Source organism: Micromys minutus (assembly GCF_963924665.1).
Source record: "Micromys minutus genome assembly, chromosome: 29".
Lineage (NCBI taxonomy): Eukaryota > Metazoa > Chordata > Mammalia > Rodentia > Muridae > Micromys > Micromys minutus.
The window spans coordinates 35,999,803-36,022,141 of record NC_137964.1 but is presented as its reverse complement, the minus strand read 5'-3'; the positions used below and the strand labels follow the sequence as shown (position 1 = coordinate 36,022,141).

At 45.4% G+C, this 22,339-nt stretch overlaps 1 protein-coding gene and 1 pseudogene across 5 annotated transcripts; both read right to left on the bottom strand.

Annotated features, from left to right (window-relative positions):
• Window positions 1-11,122: 11,122 nt before the first annotated feature.
• On the bottom strand, window positions 11,123-13,422 carry LOC308439520 (phosphatidylethanolamine-binding protein 1-like; annotated as a pseudogene). Its single transcript has 2 exons — window positions 13,411-13,422; window positions 11,123-12,238 (listed from the first exon to the last, which is right to left on the bottom strand). The product of its transcript is annotated as a phosphatidylethanolamine-binding protein 1-like (transcript).
• Window positions 13,423-13,602: 180 nt separating this feature from the next.
• On the bottom strand, window positions 13,603-21,730 carry HSCB (HscB mitochondrial iron-sulfur cluster cochaperone). 4 transcript variants are annotated; one of them, XM_080941459.1, is made up of 6 exons: window positions 21,469-21,730; window positions 19,202-19,298; window positions 18,728-18,817; window positions 17,683-17,827; window positions 14,878-14,925; window positions 13,603-13,734 (listed from the first exon to the last, which is right to left on the bottom strand). In XM_080941459.1, exons 1-6 carry the CDS (start codon window positions 21,699-21,701, stop codon window positions 13,643-13,645), a joined length of 705 nt encoding a protein of 234 aa, XP_080797585.1. In that variant the 5' UTR covers window positions 21,702-21,730; the 3' UTR covers window positions 13,603-13,642. The 4 variants fall into 4 exon arrangements, with proteins under 4 accessions (XP_080797585.1, XP_080797586.1, XP_080797587.1 ...); XM_080941460.1 differs by lacking the exons at window positions 13,603-13,734; window positions 14,878-14,925; window positions 17,683-17,827 and adding an exon at window positions 17,481-17,640; XM_080941461.1 differs by lacking the exons at window positions 13,603-13,734; window positions 14,878-14,925; window positions 17,683-17,827 and adding an exon at window positions 17,512-17,640 and having other exon boundaries at window positions 18,723-18,817.
• Between the last annotated feature and the right edge of the window lie 609 nt (window positions 21,731-22,339).

The following is a 22,339-nucleotide window of genomic DNA, read 5'->3' as shown; positions in this document are numbered from 1 at the left end:
AGCCTGCCTCCACAGTGACACACTTCCTCCAACAAGGTCACACCTAATCCAGCGAGGCCACACCTCCTAGTAGTGCCACAATTAGAACCAAACATTCAAACACGGGAGTCTATGAAAGCCAAACCCGTTCAAAGCACCACAGTTAATGCTAGATTAGGCTTGGTTGATAGAGACGAGACAATATCTAATGGTTTGCCTAGGATTAGCCTTAGAATTAGGTTTAGTCTATGATTAGTTTTAGGATTAGAGCTAGACTTGTGATTCTAGATATGGTTAGTGTTAGGATTATCCTAGATGCGGTATTGTTAGGGCTACGGTGGTTATGTGACAGACCTACACTCTGGGTTAATGCTAGGGTTAGGGTTAGCCTTTGTGTAATGGCTAGAGGAATAACTGGAGCAAGGGTGAAGGTTATAATTAGGGTTAGTTCTTAGGTCTAGTGTTTGTGCTAAGGTTAGGGTTAGAATTATGTTTAGAATCCAGGTGTATGGTTATATTTATGGTTATCCCAGGATTTTGGTTAGTTCAATGTTGAGGGTTAGCATCAGGGCTATGGATTAGTTCATGTCTACGCTTAAAACTAGTTTCAGATTCAAGATTATGTTTGCTTTCTGGTTTTGAGCTAGGGTTATGATTAGGACTAGGGTTAGAGTTTATCTTAAGGTTTTCAGTGCTTTGAAGAGACATCATGACCAAGGCAGCTCTTATAAGGACAACATTTAATTGGGACTGGCTTACAGATTTAGATGTTCAGTCCATTATCATCCTGGCAGAAAGCATTCATGGGAGCATCCAGGCAGATATAGTGCTGGACAAAGAGCTGAGAGATCTACATCTTGGTCCCAAGGCAGCCAGAAGGAGAATGTCTTTTGCAGAGGATGCCACTCCACAGTGGACGGAGCCTGAGCATAGGAAGAGACCTCTAAATCCCACTCTCACAGTAACACACTTCTTCCAGCAAGACCACACCTCAACAAGGCCACACCTCCAACAAGGCCACACCTCCAACAAAGCCACACCCCCAACAAGGCCATACCTCCAACAAGGCCACACCTCCTAATAGTAGCACTTCCCTTGGGACAAGCATATTCAAACCACCACAGAGTTTATGGTTAATATTATGATTAGAGAAGGTTGGGGTTATGCTGACATCTAGAGTTATTGTTCAATTCAGGTGTATGTTAGTGCTAGGGTATCAAAATGTTTAGGGGCTAGCTTAGAGACAGGGTTTTTGGCTAGGGCCAGTGGTATGGCTATGAATATGGTTAAGGTTAGGACTAGACAAATGTTAAAACTAGACTCAGGGCTAGCTTTAATTTGTAGTTAGATTTTGGTTTGTTCTAAATTATCATTAGAGCTGCATTTAATACTTAAATTAAAGCTCAGGTCAGAGTTATGGCTGGCTTAGGATTATACACAGTGTTAGGGTTTGGGCTAGAGGTAGACTTAGGTCTAGGTCTTGTTTTATGGTAATGATTAAGGTTAATGGTATGGTGAGGGTCACATCAGGGATAGATTTAGGGATTGGGCCATGTTCCAGACCAGTTAAGGTTAGGATGGTCCTAGTGTTAGGATTAGGCTCATGATTGGGTTTTGTTCCTGCTAGCTTTTGGCTCTGGGTGATGTAGTAGAGATGAGACAAGTTTTAATTTTCATCTAGGGTCAGGCTTATGGTTATTGCTAAGGTTAGAGTCGTAGTTGAGGATACAGTGAAGGTGAATTCAAGGGTTGGGCTTATGTTTAGGTTTTGGTGCTTATATAAGGATATGTGTATGGTTAGCCTTCGTCATGGATCTGTGCTGGGGACGTCAGAACTAAGGCTAGGTTTCTGGATATTGTTAAGTCTAGATATAGATAAAGGTTATGGTTGTGCATTAAATTATTTTAGAGTAAGCACTATAGCTAGACTGGGGGCTGTAGGAATCAAGTGAAATGGTTTCTGTAGAAGATTTCTTTCTTTCTTTCTTCCTTTTTTTTTTTGTGTGTTGTCTTAGTCAGGGTTTCTATTCCTGCACAAACATCATGACCAAGAAACAAGTTGGGGAGGAAAGGGTTTATTCAGCTTACACTTCCATATCGCTGTTTATCACCAGAGGAAGTCAGGACTGGAACTCAAGCAGGTCAGGAAGCAGGAGCTGATGCAGAGGCCATGGAGGGATGTTACTCTCTGGCTTGCTTCCCCTGGCTTGCTCAGCCTGCTTTCTTATAGAACCCAGGACCACCAGCCCAGGGATGGCTCCACCTACAATGGACTGGGCCCTCCCCCCTTGATCACTAGTTGAGAAAATGCCTTACAGCTGGATCTCATGGAGGCATTTCCCCAACTGAGGCTCCTTTCTCTGTGAGAACTCCAGCTAGTGTCAAGTTGACAAAAAACCAGGCAGTTCATGTGTGTAGAAGATTTCTTAAGAAGCCAGCATTAGGGGCTAAGAGATGGCTCAGTGGTTAAGAGCATTGACTGCTCTTCCAGAGATCTTGAGTTCAATTCCCAGCAACCACATGGTGGCTCACAACCATCTGTAATGAGATCTGATGCTCTCTTCTGGCTTGCAGGTATATACACATATAGAATATTGTATACATAATAAGCAAGCAAGCAAGCAAACAAAGAAGCTAGCATTGTTTCCTTATGACTTCTTGAGAGAAGTAAGTGTCCAGTGTTCTTTTGGACTCATCTCTAACCGTGGCTGTGTTTTGAGTAAAGTGTCCTTCCTGATCACCATGAATCGTTCACTAGTGCTTTGACTACCTCAATGGCCCCATAAGCCTTAGAATGAACTACATAGTTGTTACTTAGGAAATAATGCAGGTGTGGCGGTGGTAGCTCACACCTTTAATCCAAGCACTCAAGAAACAGAGGCAGGCAGATCTCTGAGTTGGAAGTTATTCTGATCTAAGACAGCCAAGGCTATACAGAGAAACCCAGACTTGAAAAACAAAAAACAAAACAAAAAAAGATAATGGAGAGAGAGTTTTTTCAGCTTGTCTAAACAGTTTCTGATAGGAAACTTTCTTTTAATTTTTAAGATTTATTTCTTTATTTTATTTATATGAGTATACTGTAGTTATCTTCAGACACACCAAAAGAAGGCATTGGACTTGAACTCAGGACCTCTGGAAGCTGCACTCTTGACCACTGAGCCGTTTCTCCAGCCCCATAGCAAACTCTTCACAGGTTCTGTAGGTCATTATGAAATAAAACGGAAGCGTATTCTTTCCTTTGAAAATGCACAAAGGACATATCTCTAGGAGGGACTGGGTTACAGGTAGTGACTCCTACCCCATGGGCATGTACTGTTCACTACAGAAGTAGAGGCCTATGGGGTCTTAGCAGTTACATTACATTAAGTTACTAAAAAGAAATTAGGATGGAACAAATGCCCTAACACTTGGACAAAGCAGTTTCTGAGAAATTTAACTTTTTAAAAAATATTTATTTATTTATTTTATGTGCATCCATGTTTTGCTTGAATGTGTGAGGGCACCAATCCTTTGCAATTAGAGTTACAGATGGTTGTGGGAATGGGACTCAGATTCTCTGGAAGAGTAGCCAGTGCTCTTAACTGCTGAGCCATCTCTCCAGCATGGTTTATTTGTTTGTTTGTTTGTTTTGTTTTTGTGACATGGTTTCTCTGTGTATCTTAGATATCCAGGAACTCACTCAGTAGACCAGGCTGGCCTTGAACTTGGAGAAATCTGTCTGTCTCTGCCACTGAAGTGCTGGGATTAAAGGTGTACACCACCATGCTTGGAGAGAAATTTGGCTTATTAGCAGCTGTTTTAGGAACAGGTTACTATAAAAGCAAAAAGAAAGGGTATTCTTTCCTTTACAATAAAAAAAGAAATTTAGAAAGCAAATGATCATCATGTGATTTCTTAAAAGAATTCTGTCTTGGGAATCTTGTGGAGGTTTCTCTCACAAGTGATTTTGTTATAAGCAGTGACACATTGCCCCACAATTGTGAAAGTAAAGACTTATCAGACCAGTTTATTGACACTTCAAGAACCCAGAGAGTGACTGAATTATTGGCAATCTCGAAGAGAAATTAAGTAATGAAGACTCTTAACAACTTGCAGAAAGAGTGTCTGGGAAATTATACTTAACTGGTGCTGTGGGAACAGGTTTTTGTGCAGACAAAAGGAAGCATGTTTATTATTTTGACAATGTAGGAGGTCAGGATGCAAGAGATCATAACTCCTTAGATGTCTTCTTGAGCAAAGGCCATCTTTGAGGCTTTGTGCTTTAAGGTGGACTGTTTTGAAAGCAGTCAGACCTACTCTGTCAGGCTGAATTGTTCAATACAAATAAAGAGTTCTTTGTAGCCACCTGATTAAAGATAGTCCAAAAAGCCTGAGATTAACTGTGTTCCTGTAACCATGTAAAACAAAGTGAAGAAAGCTGTAACTGCTAGACGTCACATACACACACACATGCACATATACATGCATGCACACACATACATGCACACACATGTGCACACATATCCTACTGAGACAGGTTTTCTCTGTGTGGCTCTAGCTGTCCTGGAACTTGCTCTGCAGACCAGGCTGGGCTCACAGAGATCTGCTGGTGTCTGCTTCCTGAGTTCGAGATTAAAGGCATATGCTACCACCACTTGAAATAGCCTCATAGGATCTGTGAAAGCAGAGGTTGTATTCTGTCCTTTGAACATTAAAACGATAAGAAGCCAGAGATCCCATGTCCTAGTATGGCTTTTTGAGGAAGAGGACATCAAACTACCCATTTTGTGGATTTGTTTCTTTTGGGTTTTTAGTATGTCGGTTGTGCTCCCAGAATCCTGTAGCATGGTCAGGTGATGCACTTGCTGAGTTGGTGCATTTGCTCCAATCAAAAGTCCTTAGGTTATTGTTGCCCAACTGCCTGGTGAGACCAGATACTCCTGGATAGGAGTTTTGGTCTGACCGGAGCTATTTTTGATTGATGGAGTTCCACAACTTAGGCCTTACATTTTGTTGAGATGGAGTCACATAGCCCAAGTTGGCCTAGAACTGTGCAGCCATGGTCTTAAGCTTGTGATCCTCCTGCCTCTGTATCCTAGGTGGTGGAATTATGTGAGCCTCATCATGCCTGTTTTTCCAGTCTCGAAGATTTAAGTTCTCACATGGTAGGTAGCATGTCTAAGTCATTATAAACATGCCAAACTGTCTTTGCTGTTGCCTTAGAGCTGGGTTTCCTGACCCCAGCTCAGAGCCAACCTAAAGTCCTTTCTTAGTTCTTTTGTTTCAAAAAGTATTCTTACATCATATGAAACCTTTGTGTTTTCATTGGGGGAGGTAAGACTTTCCATAATGCCCTGTTTCTGCTGTACAAGGTCTCTGCCTGGACCTGGAGCTTGCTGACCAGCAAGGTATAGGGACAACTGTCTACCTCCCCAGCACTGAAATGACTTTTTAAAATATCTTGTCAGTTGAGTATTGAATTGGCATCTATCTCTGCTTTTGGGGTCCTCGACAGCCTAACTACTGACCAGATACAGCCTGGAGTCTACAAAGGCGAAACCTCACTGGGGAATTTGTCTAACTCGGGGGGGGGGGGAGGGGGAATAAAGCGATCTAGGCAAGTCTGAGCAACTTCCTTGTTTATGAGTGATGTAGGAGGGCTTAGCCCACTGTGGGCTGCACCACCATTCCTTTGGAAGGTGGCCTGAGCTATATAAGAAAGCTAGCTAATTAAAGTTGGAGAGATGGGTTAAGAGTACTGGTTGCTCTTCCAGAGAACCCAAGCTTAGTTCCCAGCATTTATGCATTCTCACAACCACCTGCAACCACCATCTCTGGGGGATCTGACACCCTCTTCTGGCCTCAGTGGGTATACATAAGGCACCCTAACCCCATTCCCATAAATGAAAATTAAAGTTATCTAGGCATGAGCCTGTGTGATAGAGGTAAAGATTGAAAGGCCACGAGAGAAGCATGGTACTATGAGTCAGGGCCAGAGTCTCTGAGGGGAGCCCAGGTGATGTCAATGAAGGTGTATCCCATTTGCTGTTGTGACCCCAGGATCTTGGAGATTGCAGAACCATGCTATGACCATCATCATTATCATTGTCTTAGTTAGGGTTTTACTGCTGTGAGCAGACGCCATGACCAAGGCAAGACTTATAAATAACAACATTTAATCAGGGCTGGCTTACAGGTTCAGAGGTTCAGTCCATTACCATCAAGACAAGAGCATGGCAGCATCCAGGCAGGCATGGTACATGAGGAGCTGAGAGTTCTACATCTTCATCCAAAGGAAGCCAGGAACATCCTCAGGCAGCTAGGAGGAGTATCTCCAAGCCCACCCCAGAGTGACACACGTCCTCCAACAAGGCCACACCTTCTAATAGTGCCACTCCCTGGGCCAAGCTCATGCAAACCATCACGAAATCATCATCATCATCATCATCATCATCATCATCATCATCATCATCATCATCATCATCATCATCAGGAGCAGCAGTAGCAGCACCTGTGGAATGGTGTCAGCCTGAGCCTTGGGGAGGTGAGAGTAATAGAGGTAGGGAAAGTGAAGAGAGCTTCCAGAGAACTGTAGCTTCTTGTTCTTGGAAAGCATTGTGAAGGGGAAACAGCTGGAAAGCTGTGGTGGAGGTGGGTACCTAAACAGGACCAATAGGAGAAAGGGGAGGAGGACCCAGGGACTCTGCAGAACAGACCTCCAGCTGTAGGTCCTTTCTCATCATGCAGGAACAAAGTGGTAACTTTTTTACTTTTTTGTTGCTTGGTCTTCTATTTCTCTGGATGTTTGATTCAAGGAACAAATCGGAAACCCCCTAGACAACAAACAGTCCTGCTGTGTGCTCTGGGCTGCAGAGACAGCAGTGGAGCTGCCCTGTCTTTTGAGCACAGCAGATCTCAGACACTGAGCTGACAGGAGCTGATTTACACTGGTAGATGTTGGGTTTGCTTTTGATTTGATTCAAACTATGCCCTGGTTTGAATAAAAAGTATTCAGAATAAAAAGTATGTAACGTGTGATTTTACAGGAGTCCATGGTTGACTTAGGACTTTAAAAAATACAAACATAATAAAAAGATTTTGAATATCTATTTATGTATTTATTTTTCGAGACAGGGTTTTTTGTGTAGCCTTGGTTGTCTTGGAACTCACTATATAGACCAGGCTGGCCTTGAACTAACAGACAATTGCCTGCCTCTGGCAAGGAGGGTATGTACCAGCATGCCTGCTAACTCTGGGACTTTTAAAGTTATACTGTATTTTATATTGTGTGTGTGTGTTTTAAAATATTTGCTGATTATGTATACATCATACAGCATTCTGCCTGCAGGTCAGAAGAGGGAACCAAATTTCATTACACATGGTTATGAACCATCATGTGGTTGCTGAGAATTGAACTCAGGACCTCCGGAAGAGCAGACAGTGCTCTAACCGCTGAGCCATCTCTCCAGCCCTATATTGTGGTTTTAACATGAGGACTTGGTGGTTCAATAGCAATGTGTCTGTGTGTCATGTCGACAAGGGGTCAGCTGTGCCAGTCAGTTTTTCTGTCAACGACACAAACCTGGAAGAGAAATCACTCCGATTAGATTGGTCGGCAGGCAGATCTGTGTCTGTGGGGACATTCTCTTTAGTAATGATTGGGAGGGCCTAGACCACTGCAGACTGTGACACCTATAGGCCCGTGGGCCTGGGTTGTGGAAGAAGAGAGCCATGAAAATGAAGCCGTTTATCAACTGCCCTCCCTGTTCTTTTCTTCAGCTCCTGTTTTGGTTCCTGCTCTGACTTTCCTCAGTGACAGTCTCCATGTGGAAGGGTGAGAGGAAACAAACCCTTTCATTCTCAAATTGCTTTCTGTTATGGTGTTGATCATGGCGATAGAAAGCAAACTAGGACACTCATTGATCTCAGAAGCTAGGTTTCAGAAACAACATCTTTTTTAATTTGTGCCCAAGATTGGGAAGGAAGGAGCAGCCTCTCCAGCTAATGGAATGGGTAAAGTGAGAATTTCTTTCATAGCCCTCCAGAGTTGTCAGTGTTTATCTGATTTCTTTTTGTGGTTAGGCTGGTTTGGTGCTGATCATTGTTCTGAGGAATGAGAATTGTCTTCTTAAGTATGTTAACCCCCTTTCGTCTCTACGGCTGCAGAAGCACTCCACATAATCAGCACATTTGTCTGCATTGTAATTATCTGCTTAAAGGGCTCCTGGTGTGTTCAGACAAGTAGCTGATTCTTTATCGTAAACTGTGGGGCAGGTAGAGACAGCCCTGATACACCCGATATCTTCAGGCCATGCAACTGCTATGATAATCAATAAATCCTGTTAAGTGAGTAAACCCACATCCAGAACCTCAAAATTCAATGTTGGACAGGGTCAAGCTGTTGCATTTGAGTTTGTTTTCTTTGGGAGAACTGGTTCAGATATGTGTGTGTCTATTCATGTGCTAGTGTATGACTGTACGTACAGATGTGAAACCCAGAGTGATATCAGGTGTGGTCTTTTAGAGTTTTCTTTATTGCCCTGAAACACAAAGGCCCTGTTGTGACTGACCTCCCAAGCCAAGCAGCCACCATCCACCATCTTGGGGAGTTAAGCTATGACTCCTTGCAAATGGTCAGCCCACATGGGCTGACTGATCTTGTTCCCTCTCTCTCTCTCTCTCTCTCTCTCTCTCTCTCTCTCTCTCTCATACACACACACACACACACACACACACACACACACGCCAAGCACACATACAAGCTTTCTAGCTTCATCTACATCTAGCTTTCTATAACCTGACAATGTTGCAGGGACCTGGAGAGGGGCTGGATGTATTAGAGTGTATATATGTATGTATATGTATGTATATGTATGTATATGTATGTATGGTTTATATGCATGCCAGGGAAGACTAAAGCAGAGCTCCATCTATGCAGCTGTTGACAGTCTGCATAGTCCTCAGCCCTGTTGGGTTTAGGCATGAGTACCCACAACCCTAGAGGACCCCAATAAAGGGCTTGTGCAGGATCAGCTTCGATTTTTATGCTGAGACTTTGGAAGGAGAGGTGGACATTGCCCTCTTCTGGTGTGTCTGAAAACAGCTACGGTGTACTCATATACATAAAATACATAAATCTTAAATAAACAATGTAATCACATTTTCATTAATACCCGTCAATAAGAAGCAGGCGGCATATGTATTGCTTTATCGTGAATGTCTTCTGTGAGCTGATCCTCAGGTTTTAACTTCCAGAGTTCATTAGCACAGAGTTTAGCTTTCGATCGTTTTTTTCCCCTTTAGAAATTTAGGCTGGATATATAAATCTTGTCGCTCCCTTCAAGTAACCCAGAGAGACCTCTCCTGTTTTGCCTTTCACTCTCTCGGCTGCTCTCTCATTTTACAGACACTCCATGCTGGTCTAATTCACTCAGATCCTCCAAAGTTCTTTCTACTTCAGAGCCTGTCCCACCAAAGGGTTCAGCAGTCTTGAGGTTTCTATGGACCAGGTTGTTCCTTAAGTGTCTGGTGAACACCGACCTATCAGGCACTGTGAATGGGGCACTGGATACTGCTTTCTTCATACCTAGTTCCCTCAGTGCGCCGGCCCCTCTCCTCTCGTCCTCTAACCCAGTATCCATGAGACTTCCATTGGTGATGTGTGTCTAATGGCTCATAAAAGCCCGATTCTATGCAACCGGAACCTCGGATGTATGGTTGTATTGCTTGGGATTCTGAGTCTGCTGTAACACGCAGACTGATCACACCTGCTCCCGTACCCCACAGCCTCCCAAGCCAGGATGCTTATTTAAAGCCTTTCCTTAATTCCAAAAACCACAGTGTTGAATATTCTCTAGTTACCATGGTCTCTCAAACTAGACCAATGTTAAGGTTGCCATCTAGCCAAGGGTGGTAATACACGTCTTTAATCCCAGAACTGGGAGGGAGAGGAAGGCAAATCCCTTTCAGTTTGAGGTCACGCTGGTCTACATAGAGAGTTCCAGGTCAGCCAGGGCTGTGGAGAGAGACCCTGACTCAAAATAAAAAAATAAAAACAAACCCATGTCCATGCAGGCTTGTGGATTTTGGATTTTTCCCTTTTATTTTTCTATCTTTTGTTAGAAAAATAAAAAAAGAGTGACCATCTTGGTTAGAAAAAAAAAGTGACCTCTTCCTCATTGTTAATCAAATTTTCTTTTCTGTATTTATTAAAAATGTTAAGCTTCTAAAGCATTTATGAAAGGCCCATGGAAGAGGGGGAGGAGGGCAGACACTAACACCTCAGAAGTTTCTGGAATTAGGCATGGGCCGACTTAGGCTTCAGAGGATTCCTTAGGAAGGTGCTCTATTGCATTTCTTATTGCCTTGGGTCCTGGACCTGACTTTTAAAATTAAGAAGTGATTCTCTGCGTAATAGTTCTGATGCTATTTCTTGAAACTGTATAATTAGAATGTTCTGTTTGAAATTGTAATCTCTTCTGCACCAGAGACAGAAAAACCTACCCTTCTCCTCTCATTGCCTGGGAAGTGACTCAAGAGCTTAAACCAAGTTCCCAAAGATCCAAGAAATGGTGGGGCTGCTCTGAGCTTACAAACTGCACACAGTCCGGTGTCAACACAAGCTCCCAGCAAGAAGCTAACAGGACTTTGTCAAGTAGTTGGCTGGTTAGAACTTCCATGATTTTGGAGGATGACACACAGAGGCACTTACTTCAGTTCCCTAACAGTTATTCCTTGCCCACCAGTGTCAGACTTAATGTTCTGTGACTAGCACAGGAAAAACCTTTTGGAATGTATTCATAAAACTGTGGTTTCTACCAACCAAAGGGCTAAAGCCATCAGACAGTACCCGAGGCCTTTCACTGCTTTTCTGTAAGTCCTTATTAATGTTTCTGAAACCGATGTGGAGTTTTGATTTATGACTTTGCTCCTTTCCTATAAAAACTTAATGAAGCCGCTACCACATTGAAACATAGAATCTGGGGTAATCTGTTTCTCTGTTCATGTTCATTCATATTTGGCTCCAGAATAAACTCTCTCCACCCACTTTGAGGCCAGTTATGTTTCTGAGGTAAGGACCAGGCAGCATAAAACATGGCTACTGTTACAAGATTCATTCTTGTTTTCTGCCTTTTAGATCCCCGATTTTTTTTTTAATGCAATGACTTTTATTTGTATTTGATGAGGATTAACACACCCAGCAATTCTGGTGACTTTTGCTTACCCCACTGAGAAGCGAGGGGCTTAACAGGGTCTCGCTCCACAGCCACACCTCCACACAGCAGCACTGTTCTTGTTGGAGGGACATTGATACCTATTCAGCCACCTGACCTGGAGAGTCAGGACTCAGCTGAGATGGGAGTCTTGGGTTGTCTCAGTCAGGGGACAGGGTCCTAAAAGCCTACCTCAAAAGATGTCCCTGGGCCTGTTCTGGACAAAGTCTCCACTTCCAGGCAACACTAGCCCTGCTCTCCTCTGGGGACCTGATCCCGGCAGTGTTCTCTCAGTGTTGCTCTTAAATCAATGATAGAACGACTCCATCAGAACACCAGACACCTCCCCAGATGGAGCCTAAACTCAGTCAAACAGAAACGGGGATGTGACCTTCCAGACTCATGATGGCAGCAGCGGGAAGACACCCTCACCCTCTATCCTAGCACAGCTGAGAACGCCCTATGGGAGGGTAGGAAGGAAGGATGGGAGACAACGGCACACTTTACACAACTTGACAATACTGTGGGGGTCGCTGGGTCTGCTGGCATACTCTGCAGCACCCCTACTTCCCAGACAGCTGCTCATACAGCGTGGGCACACAGTCATCCCACTCTGCCTGGTAACACGTGCCTGCCACGGGGGCTCCCAGGCCCATACTTCTTGCGGAAGGCCTCCACCTTGAACTGGCCACGGTTGTCTCCAGACCTGTTGCTGATGGGCTCGTCACAGGTCAGCTGCTGTTTCTGCTCGTACACCAGCCAGACGAGATCTGTGTCGCTGGGAGGACCAGAGCCCATGTAATCCGAGGACAGTGCCACTGCTAATGTCATTGCCCTTCATGTTAACCATCAGGAAATGGTGCCACTCCCTGAATTTGAGGTCCTTCCTGCCGGGAGCATCTGGGTCTATGAGGACCAGAGTGTAATTTCCCTGGGTCAAGGCCATCCCATGAGATGCTGCTGGGCCTATTCTTAACCTGGGTGGGCATCACCTCACCGTACTTGACCTACAGAGTATGCTGGGGTGGCTCGTCTACCTCCTGAAGGCACAGCGGCCCGGCCCACTGTGATGTCCGTGGCCATGGCGACAGGGAGATGGAAGACACTGAGTCCCGTGTGCTCGATCTTTTTTCTTTTTTTTAAATTTGTGATGGGATAACATTATCTAGGAGAATCCTAGGTGGCTTGGCTTGTTCCCAAACAGTATTCCCAAGGCTGCAGAAACGAAGTGAGTTATACATCTTCCTGAAAGCCAGGCCACCAGAAAGAAGCTGTGGTTGCTGCTGGCCCTGGCCTGCTTTCTGTTTCATACATACTCTCCTCTCCTGCTTGTGTTATGATGGCAGACTTCTGCAGTTACAAGAGCTCCCGCAGCCTGCTAGGCCAAATCAAAGTTCATTCCGGAGAACCAATGAGTTTATTACCTACAGATCATGGGTGACCCTAAAGCAGTACATAGGAAGGTCAGCACCCAGTGTGAACAATGACTCCCTCATGACTGTTGTGAATATTATGGGAGATTTTACCCTAATAGACCACATAGTTCCCAAATAAAGACACACATCTCTTGAAGCATTAGAGCTGGGCAGATACCAGGCCTCTGTTTGTCCATTCCTGGTGTCACTCCTTGCCATGTCACTCCTGGACTGCTCTCACAGAACGTGCTCACAATCCACCAACCCCACAGCAACTTCTTTCCCCTCTTTTTCCCCTTGTAGTCTATGCCTGAGATCCCAAGCCTTGGACCTGAAGCCCCGGCTGTTAGACCCTTCTGCCTACCTACAGACTGCAGGCATCTTTATTAACCAATTTTTGATAACTTAGGGGGGCAAAGTTTACACAACAAAAGCCACTATACATGAGGATCTGCTTCTCCTGGACCAACCAGATCTTGGGGTACAGAATTTAGCATCTGAATACAAGCAGCACTAGACCAACCTCCTACCCCTGTTGATGGACCCCTCTTTCTTTCAGCTCTCTCCACCTATACTCTCTAGTCCCCCCAGAGACCCGGACATCACCGGCCGGAACAGCTGGATGCTAAGGGATGTCAACGGTTAGTAAGCTGAGCTATGGTGACCTTTTGCAAGCAGGCACAGCTGAACTCTTGAAGATGGTGCGGCAGATCAGGTGGGCCTCCACTCCACCTCTCACCCACTAGCCCAGCAGAGGTACATACTGTATCACTTCTCTGATGAATTAACTGAGCACACAGGTTCTAACAGGCACTGCTCACCTTGCCAGCCATGCTACCTGAGACGTCAACTGAATCAAAGTCAGATAAATGGTTAAAGCCTATCTGTTCCCTCTGTCTCCTCCTCACTTTCTGTGGTAATGGGGTTCAAATCCACTGGCTTCCATATGCTAGGCAAGTGTCCTACTCCTGAGCTATGCCGCAGCCCCCATATCCATTTCCAATTAGCAGAAGCCGGAGAAGAAATACAAAGTTTATTTTTACAACTTTAAGGCTAGAGAGGAGTCTTGCTTAACTTGATCTTTTCTTCTATGTTTGAAAAGTATCTCATCTTTGTCAGGAGCTCCTTGGCTTTTTCAAAGTCACCTGAAACACACAAGAGATGAGATCAGGAAACAACAGAACTCAACTCTGGCACCCGAGGCAGCCAGATCAAAGGGCCAAGAGGCTGGTGGCTTCACTTGAAGGTAAGAGTGTCCTACAGCAACACTTGCCAAAGTCGAGATGTATTTCTGGCTGCCATAACTAGGGAAGTAGAAGTGAGACCTACTGGGTGAAAGCCAGGACCACTGAAAGCCTCCCCCAGAAAAAAACATCATTTCACTAATGTCAGTCAGGTTGAGAAACTCCAACCTAGACAAAGATAACACAGTGTTAATGCTAAAGTCAAGGTCTTTTGTGGCCAAACCTGAGAATATTAAATATTATGTAATGTGCTCACCCCAGCATGAGGGTGCTTGCTGCACACTGTGCACACTAAAGTATACTTGGGAGGCAGAGGCAGGCGGAGCTCTAAGTTCAAGGCCCACCTGGTCTACAGAGTGAGTTTCAGGACAGCCAGAACTACACAGTGAAAACCGTCTTTTTAAAAACCAGCCAACCAACCAACCAACCAACACCCCCCACAAAGAAAAATCCCACAAAAAAAAAAAAAAACCAAAAATCAACCAACCAACCAGAAAAGATAAACTAGTATATAGAAAACATAGGAAACCTACCAATAAGTTTACTTAGAGAATATCAGTTATACAGCAGCCATACCAGACCACTGTTAAGGCCCCATTTTGGCAAGTGTGGTGGCTCACATCTTTAAGCCCAGGACTCAGGAGACAGAGGCAGGCAGATCTCTGTGAGTTGAGACCAGCCTGATCTACAGACAGATCTATAGACAGAAACTGTCTCAAAAAACAAACAATAAATCTCACCACCACCAAAACCCCCAAAACCCAACCCAAGGCAATATGTGCCCTGGGTTTCCCCATTTTCTGTACCCTTTGTTGCTTCCTAGTTACTCTTCCCACTGGTGCCCATGTTTTCTTTTTGTACAAGATAATTTATTAAGGCCCAGTGGGTAAGGCACACACTTGCTGCTGAGTCTGACAACCCAGGGGGGCCTCACGGTGGAAGAGAACTGACTGATGAAAACTATCCTCCAATCTCCTCATGATGCCCACACACCCACATACATCCTCACTAAATAAATGTAATTTAAAAAAAGAGATGGGATACCTTGTTCAAAAGCTCTGTTTACACTGTCGGTTAATTCTTTCTGTTTAGCTAGAAGAGAAAAACAGTTATTTTACTTTTTCTATCTAAGTTAACCTACGATCATAATAAGTAGGCTTGTTATATGAAGACAGCACTTCGTGACATGCTGCCCCATACAGAGGAAGGACTTGGGCTCAAGGTTTTATAGCCTTTGCCCTTTTGTGGTGCTGAGGGCTGTACCAAGGCCCTAGGCATACTGTGCAGTCTCCACTACGGAGCCACACTCTCGGCCCTTGCATTCTTTTGACACAGGACTGGTCTTGAACTCACTATTTTCCTGCCTCTCTCAAATGGCGCCTTCATGCCTGTCTAGCATCTATTGGCAGCACTAACAGGTCCCATTTACATTTCCACCCATGGAAGATCTGTGGGGAGGGGGAAGAAGGGATAGTCAGTTTGGATAACTCTCCTTCAGAGATCCTGATGTTGAAAGCCTGGCTGGTGTTGCCAAAAGGTGAGGCGGAGCCTAGTGGGAGGAGCTTAGGACACCAGAGGCAGGACCCGGAGAGAGGAATCCTGGGACCTAGGCTCTTGTGGTTTTTCTCCTGCCACATCTCCAGGAGCAACTGGGTCAACCATGGACTGAACCCTTAAAACTGTAAAAGCTTCTCTCATTTCCAGTACTTTTTTACATCAAGGAAAAGAGAATCAACACAGGTGTCAAGGGTGAGCTTTACCTTTCTCTACTGAGCAGTCTTCTATACGTTAATACTCCACAATCATGGCATTAATTACCATTCCTTACCAAGTGTTTAGGAAACTGCTTGCAACTTATATGGCCAGCCAGGAGAATGAAAACATTTTCATTACATCATACCATAGAAGAGAAAGCGCCAAGAGTAACGCAGATACTGAGAGTTCACTCATTTTTCTCTTCTAACATTTATAGTTAGGGAAAAGGTCACCCTTCTGCTGGCTAGTTTTATGACAACCTGATGCAAGTTAGAGTCATCTGAAGAGGAAATCTCCACTGGGCTATAGGTAAGCCTGTAGGACAATTTTTTTAAAAGAATGATTTATTTTTATTTATGTGTATTGGTGTCTTACCTGCACGTATGTGTGTGTGTGTGGCAGAGTTACAGACACATACTGTAACTCTGGAGCTGCACGTGGGTGCTGGGAATCGAACCCAAGTGCTCTGGAAGAGCAGCCAGTTCCCGTAAGTTTTGGCCATCTCTCCAGCCCCAGAGTATTTTCTTAATTAGTGATTGATGGGGAAGGGCACAGCCCACTGTGGGTGGCATCCCTAGGCAGGTGGGTCTAAGGAGAGATCTCCAAGCTGAGCAAGCTAGTAAGCAGCATTCCCACACGGTTCCTGCCCCGACATTCCTCGGTGATGGACTGTTACTGAGAAATCTAAGTGTAAATATTTATTTCAATAAGCAGTTTCCTCTTCAAGTTGCTTTTGGTCATGGTGTTTTGTCATAGCGATAGAAACCGTAACTATGCCAACCCTCAACACTGAGCGGGTCTCATTCGATTATGTGCAAAAAACCCGGGGATCTAAGGAAAGGACCTCTGCTCAAAGATAGCAGAACAGAGCGGTGCACCAGTAACCGGAGCACCGAGGGAGGTAGCAGACAGTTCAAAGTCACCCTTAGTTCCAGCAGTGAGCTTAAGGCCAACCTAGGATACACAAGACTATCCAGGACGTACACAATAAAACAACAAACCCAGTAAAATAGAGGGTGGGTGTGCTCAGTGGCTGAGCACTTACCCAACTAAGTCCTTGGTTTAGATCCCTAACACAAGAACAATATTCAAGACTGTGACACAAAAATCCAACCTGGCTGGGTGTTGATGGCACACACCTTTAATCCCCAAACCCAAAAGGCAGAGGCAGATTTCCGAGTTTGAAGCCAGCCAAGTCTACAGGGGAAGTTCCAGGAGAGCAAGAGCTACACGGAGAAACCATATCTCAGAGAAAAACAAAACAAAAAACAATCCAACTTGAATTCTTGGCCTGTTCTGCTCTATTAGTGTGTGTGTGTGCCACAGCCCCTGTGTGGAAGTAAGAGACAATGTGTGGGAATTGTAGGGACTGAACTCAAGTCCTCCTGGTTGCAAGCAAACATGTACACAAACAGCTTATGACCACAGGCCTTGCTCTGTAGCTTCTGTGTGTCAGCCTCCACACATGTTTGGGCCAGTTCTGTGAAATAATTAGACCTATCCCCTGCGGGTTTTCTAGAGATCCTTCACTGATACACTGTGGAATGAAACAAAAACTGAACAGGTTGGGTCAGAAGGTTAGGGTTTCGGTGCTTGCTCTGCTGAAGCTCTGTGTGATCTGGAGGCATGTCTACCAACTTCTACCTACTAGGGGATTCATTGTCCTGCCTAGAGATAATGACAGCACCTAAATAACACCCCAGATAGGAGCAATCACTGCCATACATTCTTGGAGTATAATTACACTCTTGGTTTAACCTGTCTTCCAAAGTCAGTTTTTGTATGCAATGAGGGCCAACAAGTGTCTGTCCGTCTGTCTCTTTTTCTTTCTAAGATTTATTTATCTCATGTATGTGAGTACACTGTCATTCTCTTTGGACATACCAGGAGAGGGCATCAGATCCCATTACAGATGGTTGTGAGCCACCATGTGGTTGCTGGGACTTGAACTCAGGACCTCTGGAAGAGCAGCCAGTGCTCTTAACCTCGAAGCCATCTCTCCAGCCCCAAGTGTTTTTCTTCTCACTTCCCCTCTAAGGTGGTCATGTACTCCTTGGGGAAATAAAGCATATTTGTTAGCATTTTATCCTTTACCTCGGACAGCAGCCTCTATCTCTTCCATGGCAGCCTCGCTTTCAGCGTCTGCGAGCCTTTCATTGATTTCCATGATTTCCACAAGGAACCGACTGTCTGTTTTATAATCCGTCCCTTCAGAAATTTCTATTCCTTGGAGCTTTAGCTATTTGGGAGGAGAACAAGGAGGAGTTGTGTTAGGAAACACCCAGGGTTATGTAAATGCTGCTCACTCCTGGGGGAAACCTTGAGTATCAGGTGAGATGAGCCCAGAGCCTAGTACATGTTCAAAAAGCACCGTACCGAAGACTCACATGTCCAGCCTGGGAAACTCGAGCTGTCCTAGTAATAGTGGAAACACAGACTGAGACAGGAGTACTTGGCTGCCTGCAGCCCTGGACAGTCACACCCCTGGACAGTCACACCCCTCCTCAGCTGTCAAATGAATGTTTATAAACTTTCTCTTCAGTTCTAAAATCGTCTAGATGCTCTTGCAGAGAAGGCTCCCCAGGCAACCTTTATCATCAAATTTATAGAAAACAGTTAAAGTACCGCAATCGGGGACGTTAGTATATGTAAAAGGATCTAGGTCCATCTCAGGAGGCCGAGGCAGGAAGATCACATGTCAGGTCTAGCCTGGGCAGCAAGTGAGACGGGTTCAAAACCTAGCACCACCAAAGCAAACAAGCAAGCGAACAAAAGAGAGCCCAGTAAAGATCAAGCAGGGCCATGGCTCCGTTCAGAGCTCTTCCTTAGCACAGGGCACTAGGTTCAATACTTAGTACTGAAGGAAAAAACCAGAAAGGAGCTGGATGTGGGTGTGGTGAAGCAAGAGAATTAGTAACTTGGAGCCAGCCTGGGCTACAACAGTGAGGTTTTCTTTCAAAGGACACAAATGTTGGGTTGATGGATTTACAAAGAACACCAAGAAGATTCTACTTGTATAAAAACTTTCCCCTTCTTTCCTCTTCTGTAGTATTTTTAAGGTAAATATCATTAGCTTCCTGGATAAGGCCAGGTCTCATACAGAGGAGTCCCAGACAGATGGGTTGGGAAATCACCTTACAAGATATAGTCCTCTGCTCAGGGGAGCCTGAAGAGTCTTATAGGCATCATTCACCAGGGTCGAATGCTTCTCGGAGAACTGTTTTTCAGTCTGTTCATAGAGGTAAAGACAGTTTTATTATCACAAGAGCCAGTCAAGTTGGTGAGTTTTCTGTTATCTGGGAAGCCAGATAAAAACTGGGAGAAAGGGAATGTCAGGGTGGGGAAGTGGGAAGACACCCTTGTAGAAGCAGGGGTGGAGGGAATGGGATAGGGAGGGAAAACCTGGAAGGGGATAACATGAAATGTAAATAAAATATATCCAATAAAAGTAAAAAAAAAAAAGGCTGGGAGGAGGAAATGAGGTCTCTGGGGCTTGGTCCTGAAGGGGCAGGCTGCCACAGGGTGGAGCTAGTAGCCCAACTCTTTCCCAGAGCATCAGAGCCACTCACCCAGCTGGGCAAATGCATGAGGACTTGTGTGTGTCAGTAGATACCTGAGACTTTTGGCTGAAGAAATCTGGGTGGACAAGACGCTGCAGGTACTGATACCTGTGCTGAAGTTTCGTGACGTCAACCCTGAAGGATCGGTTGCTGGAAGGAAGCTAGATGTTATTTGTGCAACCAAAACAGTAGTGATAGCTATTCCCTAGGGTCCAGTTCTGCTCTTGGGGAGGACGTGGTAAACACGTAAACAGAGGTTATTTTCAAGATGTGGTAGCTATAATGGTGGAAAATGGGACAGGTTAGGAAGAGGTGGCACAGGTGTGACATTAGAGACGAGACCCAGATCAGCAAAGATCAGAAAGGGACATGAGTGGAGAGACACTGAACTGACCAGGAGGTCCATAGCTAGACACACTAAGGAATGAGGTTAGTGTGATGCATTGTAAGTTCTCGGTGACTGAGGGTTCTCTGGCATGCAGAGCAAAGATTTAGCAACACACTCCCTTCCCTCATCTTTACTACCAGGCCTCTTTTTACTTTTTGAGACAGACTTTCTTAACTAAGGTACCCAGCTTGACTTGGAAGTCACTCTATGTACAGCCCGGGCCTGCACTGATTTGCAATGCATCCACTTTAGCCTTCCTTATATGTGGGATTACAGGAGAAGGAGGGAGGGAGGATCTTGTGGATCCCAAGCTGTCATCAAACTTGCTATGTAGCCAAGTTTGCCAAACTTTAAAAAACAAAAACAAAACACTAGGGCTGCTCAATCGTCCAGGGCTGAAATGTTTGAGCCTCCTTCTTCAGCTTTCTGAGTAGTTGGAATTATAGGTAGAGACTACTACACAGGGCCATTAATACCTAGAAGCAGGATCTGAACCCAGGCCTTTGCTAATCCAAGGATAGAAATCAGGGAGTGATTCAGACTGACTCTGCGACTGTGCAGCCCAGACTGTAGGATGCAAACTGAACTCTATCTTCTCACTTTTGGCTGGAGGTTGGGATCGCAGGTGTGCACTACCACACTTTAATGTGGTGGCTTTCCACTTTAATCTTTAGTTCAACTCTGCTCACAGTTCGGTACCTCTCCAATCACTAGGGAAAAACAAACAAACTTCTTGGTCTCTCTCTCCTTCAAATCTTCCACCTGAATTAAACTTGTTTTTCTTGAGACGGGTTCTCACTGCTTATCCCACATTGTGACCCTTCTCCCTCAGCTTCCTGAATACTGGGATTCCAGACAAAGGCTACCACACTTGGTTTGTTTTGTTCTTAATTGCTTTTGGGTTTTTTCTTTCTTTTTTTTTTTTTAAAGATTTTATTTATGAGTACACCTCAGCTGTCAGACACACCAGAAGAGGGCATCAGATCCCATTACAGATGGCTGTGAGCCACCATGTGGTTGCTGGGAATTGAACTCAGGACCTCTGGAAGAGCACTCAGTGCTCTAACCACTGAGCCATCTCTCCAGCTCTGCTTTTGGTTTTTGAGACCTAGTTTCATGCAGCCCAGAGGCTCATCGAACTTGACATATAATAGCTCAGGCTGCCCTCGAATTAGTAATCCCCTTGCTGTATCCTGAGTGCTGGACTCACAGGCACAACACCAACAGCACACCTGGCTTTCGTTTTCCGTTAAATAAATAATTTGAGATGTGATAGTCCCTGTTTTTGTGGTTGGCCGCCAACTGGGGAATCCTCCTACCATAGTCTAGCATGCTTTTAACTCCGGCATTGGGGAGGCAGAAGGGGGGTGGATGTCTGAATTCACAGCCTGATGAGGCTACCTTTAAAAAAACAAAAAACAAAAACAAAAAAAAAAGCCCTCCCACTTTCTGCTTCCCTGAGTCTGGCCAATGGATTTCCCTTTTCCAGAAGCCCCACTCCTCAAAACTCCCTATATTGTAAGCTCGTCCGTTTCCGTTTGTTGATGTTGAAAAAACAAGGTCCTTGTAGCAGAGGCTAGACTTGGATTCCTGAACCTGTGGCTGCCACTTCTCAAATGCTTAGATCGCAGGCATCTGCAACTTCGCTCCTGTTTAACCCCCGCCTCCACCCTGTAGTCTGTAACTTTATTCCCTCCTTACCGTCTCAGGAAAACTAGAATCTCACTATGCACTATATTATACCTATGACCGATATACTTATCCATCTTTTTAGTTGTTTTGAATCAGTCTCCAAAAATTGCCTAAGCTGGTCTTTCTGCCTCAGTGCGCCCAGCTGGCTGGAAATTACCAGCCCGCAGACGCCGCCCCAAGCCTCGGTGGCTAGGGTTACGAAGCCCTAGTGGCCCTCCCGTCACGCCGTGCCGCCTGTACCAGTTCATGAGGCTGAAGTAGTCCCGAGTTGGGTCAGGAGGCTGCAGCGCGCGGCAGTGTGCGCAGAAGAACTCATCCCCACACCCGGCTCCCCTCGCGCGGCCGCAGCTCCAGCATTGCGGCGCGATGCCCTTCCCCGAGGCCGCATCGCTGCTCAGCAGTCTCCTTCCCAGGAACCCTGCCAGCCGCACCTCCCACACGCACAGCAGGGCTCGGGCCCTGGAGCCCCACATCCGGACGGCCGCCTGCGGGCCTGGGTCGCCTGACCGGAGGAAGGGGAGGAAAGAGCGGCTCGCTGCCGATTGGTTAAGGGAACCTAGGAGGCGGGATCAGCTGCGGGAAACCAAGACGCTGAGTCCCGTTCTGCCTTCTGAACTACAACTCCCAGCAAGCCTTGAGGCTAAGCAAGGAAGTCACCTCCGGGCTTTTTTATTGGTTCTGCGGAGGAGGAAGGCGTTCTGATTGGCTGAGGGTGGAGTTTGTATCGGTAGGTTTAGCGCCACAGCACTGGCTGCGGCTCTAGAGTGTTTGTGTCTCCTGGTGGTCTCACGCGGTGAGTCATAAGTGGGAAACTTTTTTTTTTAAGTGTTGGAGGATTCGAATACCGTTCTCAGGCTTTTCGTGCAAATGGGCCCTCTGCAGCTTCCGCTTTGTCTGCTTACTTGAGCGAGCGAGGTGGCGCTGTGCGTAGGCAACTCTTTTTATCTGCCCTTGCGGGGGGGGGGGGGGAGCGAGTTTTTTTTCCCCTTGTTACTTGCGAGCTGAAACAGGTCTGGACACATACGAAGGCATAACGCTGGGCTGTTCGGTGCCAGAGCGAAGGAGTTTTCATAACGAACATTATAAATGTTCGTGCCAATTCCCTAGTTTG